General features: G+C 37.7%; 1 protein-coding gene across 1 annotated transcript in view; it reads left to right on the plus strand.

Moving 5' to 3' along the window:
- The window catches only part of LOC117695484 (transmembrane 9 superfamily member 2-like), a 74086-nt gene that overhangs the window by 12805 nt on the left and 47909 nt on the right, over positions 1 to 13372 (plus strand). The window contains exons 6-8 of the mRNA XM_034486372.2: positions 1389 to 1516; positions 2633 to 2744; positions 11919 to 11998. Coding sequence (XP_034342263.1) covers positions 1389 to 1516; positions 2633 to 2744; positions 11919 to 11998 — 320 coding nt within the window. The remainder of the gene's footprint in view (positions 1 to 1388; positions 1517 to 2632; positions 2745 to 11918; positions 11999 to 13372) is intronic.

A 13372-nucleotide genomic window follows, 5' to 3' on the forward strand; every position in this document is an offset into this window, starting at 1 on the left:
TTTTATGATTTATCAGTAAAGGGTTGGCACAAGATTTCATGGAGCTTGGCCTAATCCCAAATTGCTATGTATCCCAGGTGGCTTTGAACTCATAATATTTTTGTCTTTTCCTCTTCTTTTTCCCCCTTCCACTTTTCTCATACAGTACATATCCTGTATCCTTTAGGATATGGTTTCCCTTCCCTTTGCTCCTCTCTATTCTTCCCCACTTTTCTTCTCATAGAGATCTACTCCCTTTCTCTCTGTTTTAGAAAAGAGCAGCCTTCTAAGAGATAACAACAAAACATAACAGAATAAAATATAAATAGGTAAAATAAAAACCATCACAGAAATTGGACAAGGCAAATCAACAAAGGGAAATGAACCCAAGAGAAGGCACAAGAATCAGAGACCCACTCATTTACATGCAGGAATCCCATAAAAACACTAAACTGGAAGTTATAATCCATTCACAAAGGACCTGGTGCAGACCCATGCAGGCTCTGTGCTTGCTGCTTCCGTCTCTGTGAGCTCATCTGAGCTTTACTCATGTTGATTTAGAGAACCTTGTTCTCCTGGTGTTCTCCACCCCCTCTGGCTCTTACACTCTTTCTGCCTCCTCTTCTGTGGGGTTCTCTGAGCTCTGGGAGTAGGGATTTGATGGAAACATTACATTTACAGATAAGTGTTCCAGAGTATTTCTGCATAATGTCTTGCTTTGGGTCTCTATTCCCATTTGCTGCAGGAAGAAGTTTCTCTTGATGACTGAAGGCCAAACTCATGATATGCTTAAACTTTATACACTGATTATGTATTTTTTTTTAAAGAAAGGCTCACATTCTAGCCCAGGCCAGTCTAGAACTGGAGTCAATTCTTTTGCCTTAGCCTCTAAGGGTTTTTCTGGTCAAGATTAACTATGCTTGGATCTATTGATATTTTATTACTCTGTATTGTTGTGCGGTAAAAACTTTAAAAATGACTATTAGTTATTCATAGAATAACTCTATGAATATTACAGTTTTACAATATTGCTCCTTTAACAACTATTTAGTAGAGTTGACTAATACTTTATTTGGCCAAATATTCATGGTTGTGGTTTTAAACTTATAAAAACATAGTTATCCTTTATATGCTTAAGAAATTAAGGTGTATTTGTGTTTTTCCTATGTGTATGAATGTGTGCTATATATGTATTTATGATGCAGGTTGTTCAACACCATGTGGATGCTGGGGAGTAAACCCAGGTCCACTGCAAAACCGAGTTCTCTTAACTGATGAGCTATCTCTCCGTGTCCATGGTACATTTACAAAAAGTATTAGTGTATCAAATTTTTATTCCATCATCAGGTTTTGTATTTTGTAGTTTCTAGGAAAAATTCAAAGTTTCAAATTTTTTTATCTTTCTACAGCCTGAATTCAACAAAAATAATAGTTTGTACCTCTTCAACCACCTTGACATTACTATTACATATCACATAGAAAGTGACACAAACAGCCAGGTTGCAAAGGTGATTAGTTCTAGAGTTGATCCCAAAAGGTAAGGATAGCATTTCTTTTTAAGTAGTTCTAATGATTTAAAAATGGGTTTAAAATGTATATTTCTAACTTGATAATTTTTACCTTTAGGATACCTATGTGATATTATATTGCATAATACAGTTTGTAATCTGTCTGCTAAGTATCTGAATATTATACAATGTGAAGAAGAATTAAGAAGAATAGACTTATTGAGAGTGTTGTAACTCTTCATTTATTTGCTATTTTAGTATAAAGGGGTTAATATAAATTTATTTTGATTTGTTTTTCTTGAGAGGGCAGCTTACTAGTAGCAATAGACACTTTTAGGAAAGTATCAGGTAGTATCTTCTAATAATCAGGGCTCTCCACAGCTGAATAGGCAGCCTCAAGAATTATTGAATACTTTATCCCTGGACATATGTAGGGAGAGCCTGGAGATCTAATTTTAAAGAGGACAAACAATTAGAGATATGCCGCTGTATTGTGAGCTCTAGTCCATGCCTGACCAGTTGTTCATTCACCTCCAGTTGATACACCCAGAAGTCAGGTGGGTGAATCCTATAGGAACCTCTGTCCGCTTTTCCATAATGGCTAAACTAATTTACACTGCCGTTAGTAGTATATATGGGCAATAGCTTTCGTTGCTAAGTTTGGTGGTTTCTACATAGTAGGTTCTTACATATCTGGGTGCTTACAAATATGATTTCTTCTTCATGTACTTAATATTCTAGCCCTACAGTTAAAGTTACAAGACATTGTGTTGAGGAGCTGTGAGGCAAAAGAAGAAAAAAATTCTTCGGCAAAATTTTTCTTTTATTTACAAGCAAAAGAAATGTTCTTAAGTATGAAGTTTTAGGTAGTATATAGAGCTCCGGTTGAGTGGTGGTAACATTTAGAAACCAAGGTACTTTAAATAATGAAGAACTATACATGGATATGTATTCCGTCATGTAATCCAAATATTTAAAGTCTAGAGGTGGAGGCAGAAAGCTAGTGAGTTTAAGTCGAGTTCTAAATAAGGAACATAAGAAAGCCAGTTTTCTTACACTGCTATTACGTGTCTGAAGAACCACGAATTGAAGATTTTATATCAGTTTTATGTACAAAATGCCTCCTAATTTTTCTCTTTTCTTAGCTATAAGCATTCAGATGAAGACCACATAACTTGCAATGAGCCCCCTATGGAAATTCCTGAAGAAAATACAGAGAATTTAAAGATTGTCTACACATATTCTGTGAAATTCGAGGCAAGTATGGCATGCTCTCACCTTATTTTTTTCTAAATCAGACACATAATGTCATTTATTTAAAATTAAATCTGAATCTTTCATCAACTTAAAAGTGTAGCAATGAGATTAGAGCAGGCATAAGGCCCTAATTCCTTCTTTAATCAATCTGTCTGTCTCTATATCTTTGTCTCTCTTACTATCCCTTCCCCTCTTCTCCCCTTCCACCCCTTTTCTCTGCTTTCCTTCCCTCTCCAGTGTCTGCTGTACCCCATCTGCCCTTGAGGTTCTGATTCTCTTGCCTTCATCTCGTAAGGTCTGGGATTACAGCTGTGCAACATGGTGTCTGGTTCACATCTCATGTCATTTCATGTGGGTTCCTAACAACTGGAGCGGGAGCCATCCGAAAAGCTGTTGCCTATCCATGGGATTTGTCCTTCTAGCTGGGCTGCCTTGTCTGCCCTCAGTGGGAAGCACCTAGCCTCTCAGAGACCTGAAGTGCCTTGGGGTGGGTATTGGGGGGGTCACCCATGTGCTGAGAGGAGAAGGGGATGGGGGTGGGGGAAGCATTGTGGGAGGGGAGGCCTGGGAGGGGTACAGTGAGTGGAATGTAAAGTGAATAAATAAAACATGAAATTAAATAAAAATATAATATATGATGTATAATGTATGATATATAATAATTATAAATTATATATAAATAATTTATAATTAGAAATATATAGCATACTATATAAAATTAATATATATAGTTTTATTAATTATTTTATTCCTTTACATTTTAAACTATATCTCCCTTCCTGCTTTCCCCTCCACAACCCCCCCATGCCATCCCCCCTCTGCCCTCTTCCCTATGCCTCCACCCATTCACCTACTCCTGCCTCACCTCTTTAGCATTCCTCTATGCTGGGGCATCAAGCCTTCACAGGACCAAAGGCTTCCCCTCCCATTAATGTCAGATAGGGCCATCCTCTGCTACATATATATCTGGAGCCATGGATCCCTCCATAAATAGTCTATGGTTGGTGGTTTACTCTTTGGGAATTTTGTGTGGTCCATCTAGTTAATATTGTTCTTCTGATGAGGTTGCAATCTCCTTGAGCTCCTTCAGTCCTTCATTTAGCTCTTCCATTGGGGTCCCTGGGCTCAGTCTGATGATTGGCTATGATTATCTGCATCTGTATTGGTCAGGCTCTGGCAGAGCCTCTCAGGGGACAGCCATACCAGGTTCCTGTTAGCAAGCACTTCTTGGCATCTGCAATAGAGTCAGGGTTTGGTGTCTGCAGATGGGATGGATCCCTAGGTGGGGCAGTCTCTAGATGGCTTTTCCTTCAGTCTCTGCTCCATTTTTATGTCCCTGTCTTTCCTCTGGACAGGAACAATTCTGGGTCAAAAATTTTGAGATGGGAGGGTAACTCCATCACTCTACTAGGGCCCCTGTTTATTTACTGGAGGTGGTCTCTACAGGTTCTATCTTCCCTTTGTTGGGTATATTGGCTAATGTCATCCCCATTGGGGCCTGGGAGCCTCTCGCTTCTCTGATGTCTGGGACTTTGTAGTGGCTACCCCCAGTTCCCCATCCCCCACCACTACATATTTCTATTCAATTTCTTGACTCTCTATACTTCTGTCCCTTCCCATACCTAATCCTGCCTCCTTTTTCCCCTCCCCCCCTCTTTCCTTCCCAGGTCCCTCCCTCCCTCTACTTCCTATGATTATTTTGTTCCTTCTTTTATGTAGGATTGAAGCATCCACACTTTGGTCCTCCTTCTCCTTAAGCTCCATGTGGTTTATGGGTTTAATCATGGGTATTCTGAACTTTGGGGCTAATATCCACTTATCAGTGAATACATACCCTGTGTGTTCTCTTATGTGTAGGTTACCTCACTCAGGATGATATTTTCTAATTCCATCCATTTGCCTGTATATTTCATGAAGTCATTGTTTTTAATAACTGACTAGTAGTACTCTATTGTATAAATGTACCTCATTTTCTCAGTCCATTCTTTTGTTGAGGGGCAACTGGATTGATTCCAGATTCCAGCTATTATAAATAAGGCTGCTATGAACATAGTGAAAGCATTTGCCCTTGTTATATGTTGGAGCATCTTTTGGTTATACGCCCAGGAGTGGTATAGCTGGATCTTCAGGTAGAACTATGTCTAGTTTTCTGAGGAACCACCAGACTGTTTTCTGAAGTGGATTACCATCTTACAATCCCACCAGTCCCACTAACAATGGAGGAGTCTTCCTCTTTCTCCACATCCTCACCAACATCTGCTATCATCTGAGTTTTTGATCTTAGCCATTCTGACTGGTGTGAGGTGGAATCTCAGGGTCATTTTGATTTGCATTTCCCTGTTGACTAAGGATGCTGAACATTTCTTTAGGTGATTCTCAGCCATTGAAGAGTCCTCTGTTGAAAATTCTTTGTTTAGCTCTGTACTCCATTTTCAATAGGGTTATTTGGTTCTCTGGAGTCTAACTTGAGTTCTTTGTATATTTTGGATGCTAGCCCTCTATTGGATGTAGGGTTGGTAAAGATTTTTTTCCCAGACTTTATATTGCTGTTTTGTCCTGTTGATAGTGTCTTTTGCCTTACGGAAGCTTTTCACTTTTATGAGGTCCCATTTGTGAATTGTTGATCTTTGAGTCTGAAACATTGGTGTTCTGTTCAGGAAAATTTCCTGAACAGAAATTTGTTCTGATATGTTAGAGGCTCTTCCCCACTTTCTCTTCTATTAATTTCAGCATATCTGGTTTTATGTGTTGATCCTTGATCCACTTGGACTTGAGCCTTGTACTAGGAGATAAGAATGGATCGATTTGCCCTTAGGAATAGTGATCACGGGAGTGATCATGGAACTTTGTTTATTGCCTGGCTTGTTCTTTGATTATTTATGTTTATTGTCTTGCTTGTTCCTTGACTGTTTGCATCTATTGTATTGCTAGTTCCTCACCCTAGAACTGACCTTAATGCTTGCAAGTAATTAAAATGGTATGAAAACAAAAAGGAGGAGGGGGGATGGGATGGGGATTTGGGGGGAAATGGAAAAGGGGTATGATATCTGAAATGTAAGTAAATAAAATATCCAATAAATAAGAAATGTAAATAAATAAAATAACCAATAAATAAAATAACCAAAAAAATTGGATTGATTTGCATTCTTATACATGTTGACTGCTAGTTGAACCAGCACCATTTGTTGAAAATGTTGTCCTTTTTCCACTGGATGGTTTTAGCTCCTTTGTCAAAGATCAAATGACCATAGGTGTGTGGGTTTATTATTCAATTCTATTCCATTGATCTTCCTGCCTGTCTCTGTACCAATACCATGCAGCTTTTTTATCAGTATTTCTCTGTAGTACAGCTTGAGGTCAGGGATGGTAATTCCTTCAGAAGTTCTTTTACTGTTGAGAATAGTTTTTGCTATCCTGTTTTTTTTTTTTTTTTGTTATTCCAGACGAATTTGAGAATTGCTCTTTCTATCTCAGTGAAGAATTGAGTTGGAAATTTGATGGGGATTGTATTTAATCTGTAGATTGCCTTTGGCAAGATGGTAATTTTTATTATATTAATCCGGCCAATCCAGGAGCATGGGAGATCTTTCCATCTTCTGGGGTCTTTTTTGATTTATTTCTTCAGAGACTTGAAGTTCTTGCCATACAGATCTTTCACTTGCTTGGCTAGAGTCACAGCAAGATATTTTATATTATTTGTGACTATTGTGAAAGGGTATCGTTTCCCTAATTTTCTTCTCAGCCCACTTATCCTTTGAGTAGAGGAAGGATATTGATTTGTTGAGTTAATTTTATATCCAGCCACTTTGCTGAAGTTATTTATCAGCTGTAGGAGTTCTCTGGTGGAAATTTTGGGATCAATTATATATACTATCATATCACCTGCAAATAGTGATATCATGACTTCTTCATCTCCAATTTGTATCCTTTTGACCTCCTTTTGTTGTCTAATTGCTCTGGCTAGGACTTTGAGTACTATATTGAATAGGTAGGGTGAGAGTGGGCAGCCTTGTCTAGTTCCTGATTTTAGTGGGATTGCTTCAAGTTTCTCTCCATTTAGTTTGATGTTGGCTGTTGGTTTGCTATATATTGCTTTTATTATGTTTAGGTATGTGGCGTGAGTTCTGATCTCTCTAAGACATGAAAGGGTGTTGTATTTTGTCAAAGGATTTTTTTACTATCTAATGAGATGATAATATAATATACGATGTATGATATATGGTATATGATAAATATAATTAGAAATTATATGTAAATATAAATATTTTACAATTATAAATTATATACTATATAAGATTAATATATATCATATATAATTTTCCTAGTGAATATTCTGTTTGATGATCCTGTTTTCTCAAGAAGTTTTAGTAAACTGCTTGTTTTTATAGTGCTTTGTTTATTTTTGCTTGATATTTTGGGGGCACAGAAATTGTTTTTCATTATATGGACTGTTTCAAATATAGTGTGCATTCATCTGTTCATTCGCCCTCATCTATCTTAGTATGACTTAAGCTTCAGGTGTCACATGTGACTCGTACTTGTTTCCTTGGTGAAGGTATGGACCTGCACATGTGTAATTTCTGTCTCTGTCTTCAACATATTTTTCCCTGCTTCTCCTAGAACAGGAAATTTCATCACAGCCCAGGACATGAATCAATCCTAGACCCTGTAACTGGGTGAACCACAGTGTACATCCTGCTTTGGACTGTGGGAAGTCTTACATGTGCCTCTGGTATACAGACATTCAGGAAATGGGATGGGGGGGGGGGACACAGGTGTGATTGTGACATGAGGATGGCAAAGGGACATAAATTGAAAGCCAAATTCTGTATACATATTGAACTGACTGATGGAGGTCAGTGCCATGCTGCAGGTCCATTCCCCTGACTACCTGAGTTATAGTCTCTGTGCACCCAGAACTCCTTGCACATTAACGCAGCTAACCACCAGCAAACTGCTGTCTAGCCTCAAGAGTTTATGAACTTTGGGTGACATTGAGAGCTAGAACCCCTGGCTGGGCAGATATTAGCCATAGAGAAGTCCAGATGTAGCATAGTAATAATCTTTAGTTTTTCAGGATTTGTTTTTGCCCGTGTTTTGGAGCAAGATGGGAGAAATGTTGAGAAAGAATTTCACACTGTAGGATGGGCTGGCCTGGAACTAACTGCAGCAGTCTGGCCTCTGATTTGTGGTGATTCCTGCTTTAGCCTCCCAAGTGTGGGATTATCAGTATGAGCCTGTGAGCTATCATGCCTTGATCTTATTTTGCCTTTTATTTAAGAATCTTTGTAAATGTACTTTAATGTCTTTAGAGAATGATACATGTTCTCAAATAATACAAAACAGTTTATTCAAAAGGAAAGATGAATCATTTATATTACTATTTGAGTGAACACTATTTTATGACAAATATTTGAATTCTTATTATGAAGTCGTTGCCTTCATTACTTACTATTATGAATTATGGATATTGAATGTCTGTTATGAATCACTGAAGGCTAGTCTAAAATGCATGTGTTTACAATACTTTTATTTTATAAACTGTTTTATAGCATTGAAAAGGCTGAGGCAGGACAATCATGAATTGGAGGCTAGCCTGAGCTACATAGCGAAACCCTATTAAAAAATAAAAAACAAATATCACACTTTATGTATTCTTATTTTAACACAGTGTCCAGTTAGTGAGAGAAAGTAAATGAAGTTTGGAGAGGAAGGTGGTAGGGATTATGGTAAGCATTAGAAGGGAGAGGCTGGGGATATGAATTTGTTTAAAATATGTTGTATGCTTGTATTAACTTTCCAAATAATTAAAACCCAACTGAATGAAAATAACTCTTACTTAAAAAAATTCTTGAAAATAGATTCTTATCTTATATAATATAGCCTGTGCACAGTTTCCCCCTTCCTCCCCTCCTCTCGGTTCCTCCTCTCCCCTGTGTCCCCTCTTTCCCAGATCTCCTCCTCCTTTTTCTCTTCAGAAAGGAACAGGCCTCCAAGAGACAACAACCAAACACCACAAAACAAGATAAATTAAGGTAGGACAAAAACCCTGATACTGAGGCTGAACAAGGCAACCCCATAGGAAGAGAAGAATTCCAAGAACAGACAAAAGTGTCAGAGTTAGCCATAAGAGAGTCCAGCTCCCACTGTTAGGAGCCCCACAAAAACACCAAGCTAGCAGCCATATCATATATGCAGACGCATGTTGCAGACCCGTAGTCCCCGTGCTTGCTACTTCAGTTTGTGAGCACATATGAGCCTTACTGTTTTCATGCTATCAAAGATGTGTTTGTTTCATTCTAATGGTATAATTTTTGTTGTAAATTCTAGTTAAAAATCTTTGCTTATGAGCTAGCCTGAGGCTACCTACATTCACAGCACTGCCTGTTTTGTTTGTTTTGCAGTGTGGAGTATGGAACTAAGGGCTTTGCATATGCTAGGCGTGTTTTGCATATGCTAGGCGTGTATTCCTGTTAGCTTTATGACATTGTTTTGTTGGAAAGTGCAGTGTTGACATTCAGACAGCATAGGCCAGTAGCTAACGAAGAATCAGAAGATTTGTGGTCTGGCCTGCCTTAAACTAATATTGTGGCTTCAAGCAAGTTCATTCTCCCCTTTCCCTGGGACCCCAGTTTCCTTATAATAAAATGAGGGCGCTAACTGGGTCAGGGGCTTGCAACTCTGTCAAATTGATGTCCTATATTAACAAATGTTTTGCAATTCACCCTATGCTATTCTACGATAATACTAATAGTTATTAGAAAACAAAACTGGTCTACACATTTAATTTTAACTAGTACTAGTGTGATATCCTAATAACATTTAGGAGAAATAGTAGTAACTATTAATAAAATAATATACCCTTAATGTATTTTATCTATTTTATATGTTTGCATCTATGTGTATTGTCATTTTCAGTGTGATAATGGGCAGATAAGAATATTGCAAATTTTTGGCCCAAATATTGCTATTTTTCCAATGCTATGACTTCTTGAAATGTCAATCAATTTTGGTATCATTCCCAGACAAGTATAGTACTGTTTTTTCCCAGTTTACATAAGACAGTGTCTTCTTGGGTGGGGATATTTAATGTGTATTGAAATGATATGAAATACCTTATAGAACAGAGCTATAATCAAAGGGTAAGCAATCATAAGTAGTTTCTCACCTATGTGGATTTTGGAACGGCCATTTGAAAGGTATGGGACACAGCACAGTTCTTCTCACTTCTCTGTTGTGTACGCTGTGCACTGCAGGACGCTTGGCTTTCTGAATGCTAATAGCAGCTGCACATTTTCCTCTGCCCTGTAGGCTGTGCTGCTCTTCCTGTTGAAAACCATTGGTCTATAAGATCAAATTCCCCACAAAATTGAGACTGTATCGTTTCTATTGACTATAACACACTATAAGGTTCTATACTGTGCATAAAGAAGTTTTTGTCTCTACCTCATTGTTGTGTCACTGGTGCCATCTTGCCAGCTGGAAAAATACAATTTTGCTATATGCACTTCTCACTTTTCTAAAGTCAATTCTGTCTCCTAGACAGATCTCCTATACGAATTGCTAGCTTACAAAAAGATTTTGATGCTTTGAGATAAAGACCAAGAATAATTCATTAATTTAAGAAGATCAAAAAATAGGTTCTCTGTTACTTAGTTACCTTTTTATATTTGTCATCTTGTTCTCATGTGCCTTATATTTGTAAAATAGTTTATTTTCTTTGGGATGATTAGTACATGTTATGACATAGGATTTCCAGAAGATGGCAGTATTGGGTGCAAAAATGATGCTTAAACACTGCTGCTGTTTTGGCTGAAAAATTTTTTCCCATTTTCTGTTTTGTTTTGGTTTTATTTGTTGTTGTTTATTTGAGATGGAGTCTCCTTTATTACAGGCTACCTTGAACTCAGCTATATAAATGGGAATGACCATGAAATTGTAAAGAGCAAAGTAGTTGAGTTGTAGTAAACTAGTTGTCTTTTATTTTAACTTAATATCGATGATGACTGTATATTTGTAGATAGTATATATAGTAAGTGTAAGAAAATTTGCTACCTTTGTTTTCTTATCCTTAATTTCTCTTTATGAAAGCATAAAATTATTTTTTTCTAATTTATCATTCTAGAAAAACGTTTGCATCTGTAATATAGTTATATGACTTTCTTGGGGGGGTAAGATTTTTAAAAATAAAAATTATGTGTGAGCGGTGTGTGTGTGTGTGTGTGTGTGTAGATGTGGAGGTGAGGACAATTTTGTGGAGTCTATTTTCTTCTTTATCTGTTCATGGGTTCTGGGAATCAAGTTTGCCTTGTGTTTGTGCAATAAGCACCTACTGGGCCATCTTGGCAGCTGGAAAAATGTAACTTTGCTATAATGCACTTCTCACTTTTCTAAAGTCAATTCTGTCTCCTAGACAGATCTCTTGTGATGCATTTCATTCTTTTTAATGTTAGCATAGATCCCCATAATCTATTTTAATCCCAAAGAGCATTTTTGGTTGTGGGTATTTAATTTTACAGATATTACAGTGGCTCATCATGTAAAATTTTATGTACTTTTGCAAGCATCATGAAAAGTTACAATGTAAATGGAAATATGTTAGGATAAAAGGAAAAAGGGAAATGTCTAAAGCATTTGGGACTACATAAAAAGTAATAGAAAGATGCTGGGGTTTTGTTTTGTTTTGTTTTGTTTTGTTTTTTTGGTTTTTCGAGACAGGGTTTCTCTGCATAGCCTTGGCTGTCCTGGAACTCACTCTGTAGACCAGGCTGGCCTCGAACTCAGAAATCCACCTGCCTCTGCCTCCCAAATGCTGGGATTAAAGGCATGTACCACCACTGCCCGGCCAGAAGGTGATGTTTTTTGTTGGATCACAACAATTTTCTTCTTAGTTCATTCTTTTACCTTTTCATTTTGGGTTTTGAGACAGTCTTTCTATATATCCCTGGTTGTCCTGGAACTTGCTATATAGATCAAGCTGGCACTGAACTCACAGAGATCAATCTGCTTTTGCCTTCTAGTTCTTTCATGTAATGAGGTCAGACATCACTAGGTAAAAGTGGATATCATGATTCCATGAAGTTGGAAGTGACAAAACTTTATGCAGAATAGGCTTCTTTATGCTTATGTAGTAAAGGTCAGGTAAAGTCATTTGATTTTTCTATTTCATTTTAGGAAAGTAAAGCTACTGAGTGGTCCTTGGAAGAGGATTATGATATGGAGACTACAACTGATACCAACCTTCAGTGGGTTAGGTAAGCACTTCAGGAAATACACTCAAAGTAGCTTGAGGACTAAAAACATACATGATGATTCTCTCTTGATTTTTAGCTGGGGGTGGGGTGCACTGGAGATTGAGCATGTGATCTTGTACATGAAAGGCAGGGGCTCTACTGCTTGGTTGTCTCCTTCTCCTATAAATACCCTTTTGTTATCATTGTTTCGAGACAGTCTCATGTATCTCAGCTTTACCTTGAAGTCACTGTATAGCCAAGGGTAGTTTCAAATTCTGGATCCTTCTGCTTGTTTTCCCCAAGGGTTAAGATATTTATTTTTAAGTTAAGGTATTTTGTCACTACTGATGAGATACTGAGTGGCATTTCTTTTGAGCCACTTTCCTCTCTTACTCTTTTCTTCTTCCTCTGAACATATTTGATGAAAAGAAAATATGTTTTACATATAGTAATGTTTATGCTGAAGGGAAAGGAACATGTGATGTCATACATGCTGTGTCTTCATGTGGACAACATCATGTAGACAACATGGTGGTGGTCATGGGCAAGATATGACTGTGGAATTAAGCTTTATGCAATGGATGAAAACCAGAGTTGGGCATAGTGACACACACTAGTAATCCCAGCAGTTGGAGGACAGTAGGAAGAAGATAGGTCAGTCTAATATGGTATAAAAAGTAGAAAGTAGGCAGAAGGAAGAGACAGAGAACAAACAAAATAGAACACACTATCTGTCTATGGGCTTAGATGGTCTGAGCAAATCCAAGAGTAAGAAAAATTTGCAATCAGCGAGGAAGGGGGAGGTCGGAGTGCCATGAAAAACTGGAAAGAGATTATTGAAAGGCTTAATATGAATCAGCAGCTTTTTAAAAGGAGAATAGGTTTTTTTTTATTCTTTGATAGTTTCACACATATCAGCAATGGATCTGATGATGCACATTCTCAGCTCCCCCATCTCTCCCTCTAGGCACCAAAACATGTCCCCTCTCCTTTTTGTGTGTGTGTGCTAATAGCATACTGAGTATAATTAGTGCCAATTGTTAGAAAGTTGACTGATTGATGTTGTTGACTTGATCATAGCTGCAGCAGGTTTTTTGGTACATGACTGTTAAACCCCAAAGACAGCATCTCACAGCACTCCCCTGTCTTGTGGCTCTTGTATTCTTTCCATTTCTCTTCCGTGATGCTCCCTTGGAGGTAAGGGTTGATAAAGATGTCCCATTTAAGGCTTGACATTCAATAGGCAGTTATTCTCAGCATTTTGACTAGTTATGAGCCTCTGGATTAACTGCTAACTACTGTAGACAGAAACTTCTTCGATCATGTTTGAGGGCAGGACTAATAATCTATGGACATAAACATAAATATTTAGAAGGCAGTTTGACAGTGTATCAT

The sequence above is a fragment of the Arvicanthis niloticus genome, chromosome X (genome assembly GCF_011762505.2).
Source record: "Arvicanthis niloticus isolate mArvNil1 chromosome X, mArvNil1.pat.X, whole genome shotgun sequence".
NCBI lineage: Eukaryota > Metazoa > Chordata > Mammalia > Rodentia > Muridae > Arvicanthis > Arvicanthis niloticus.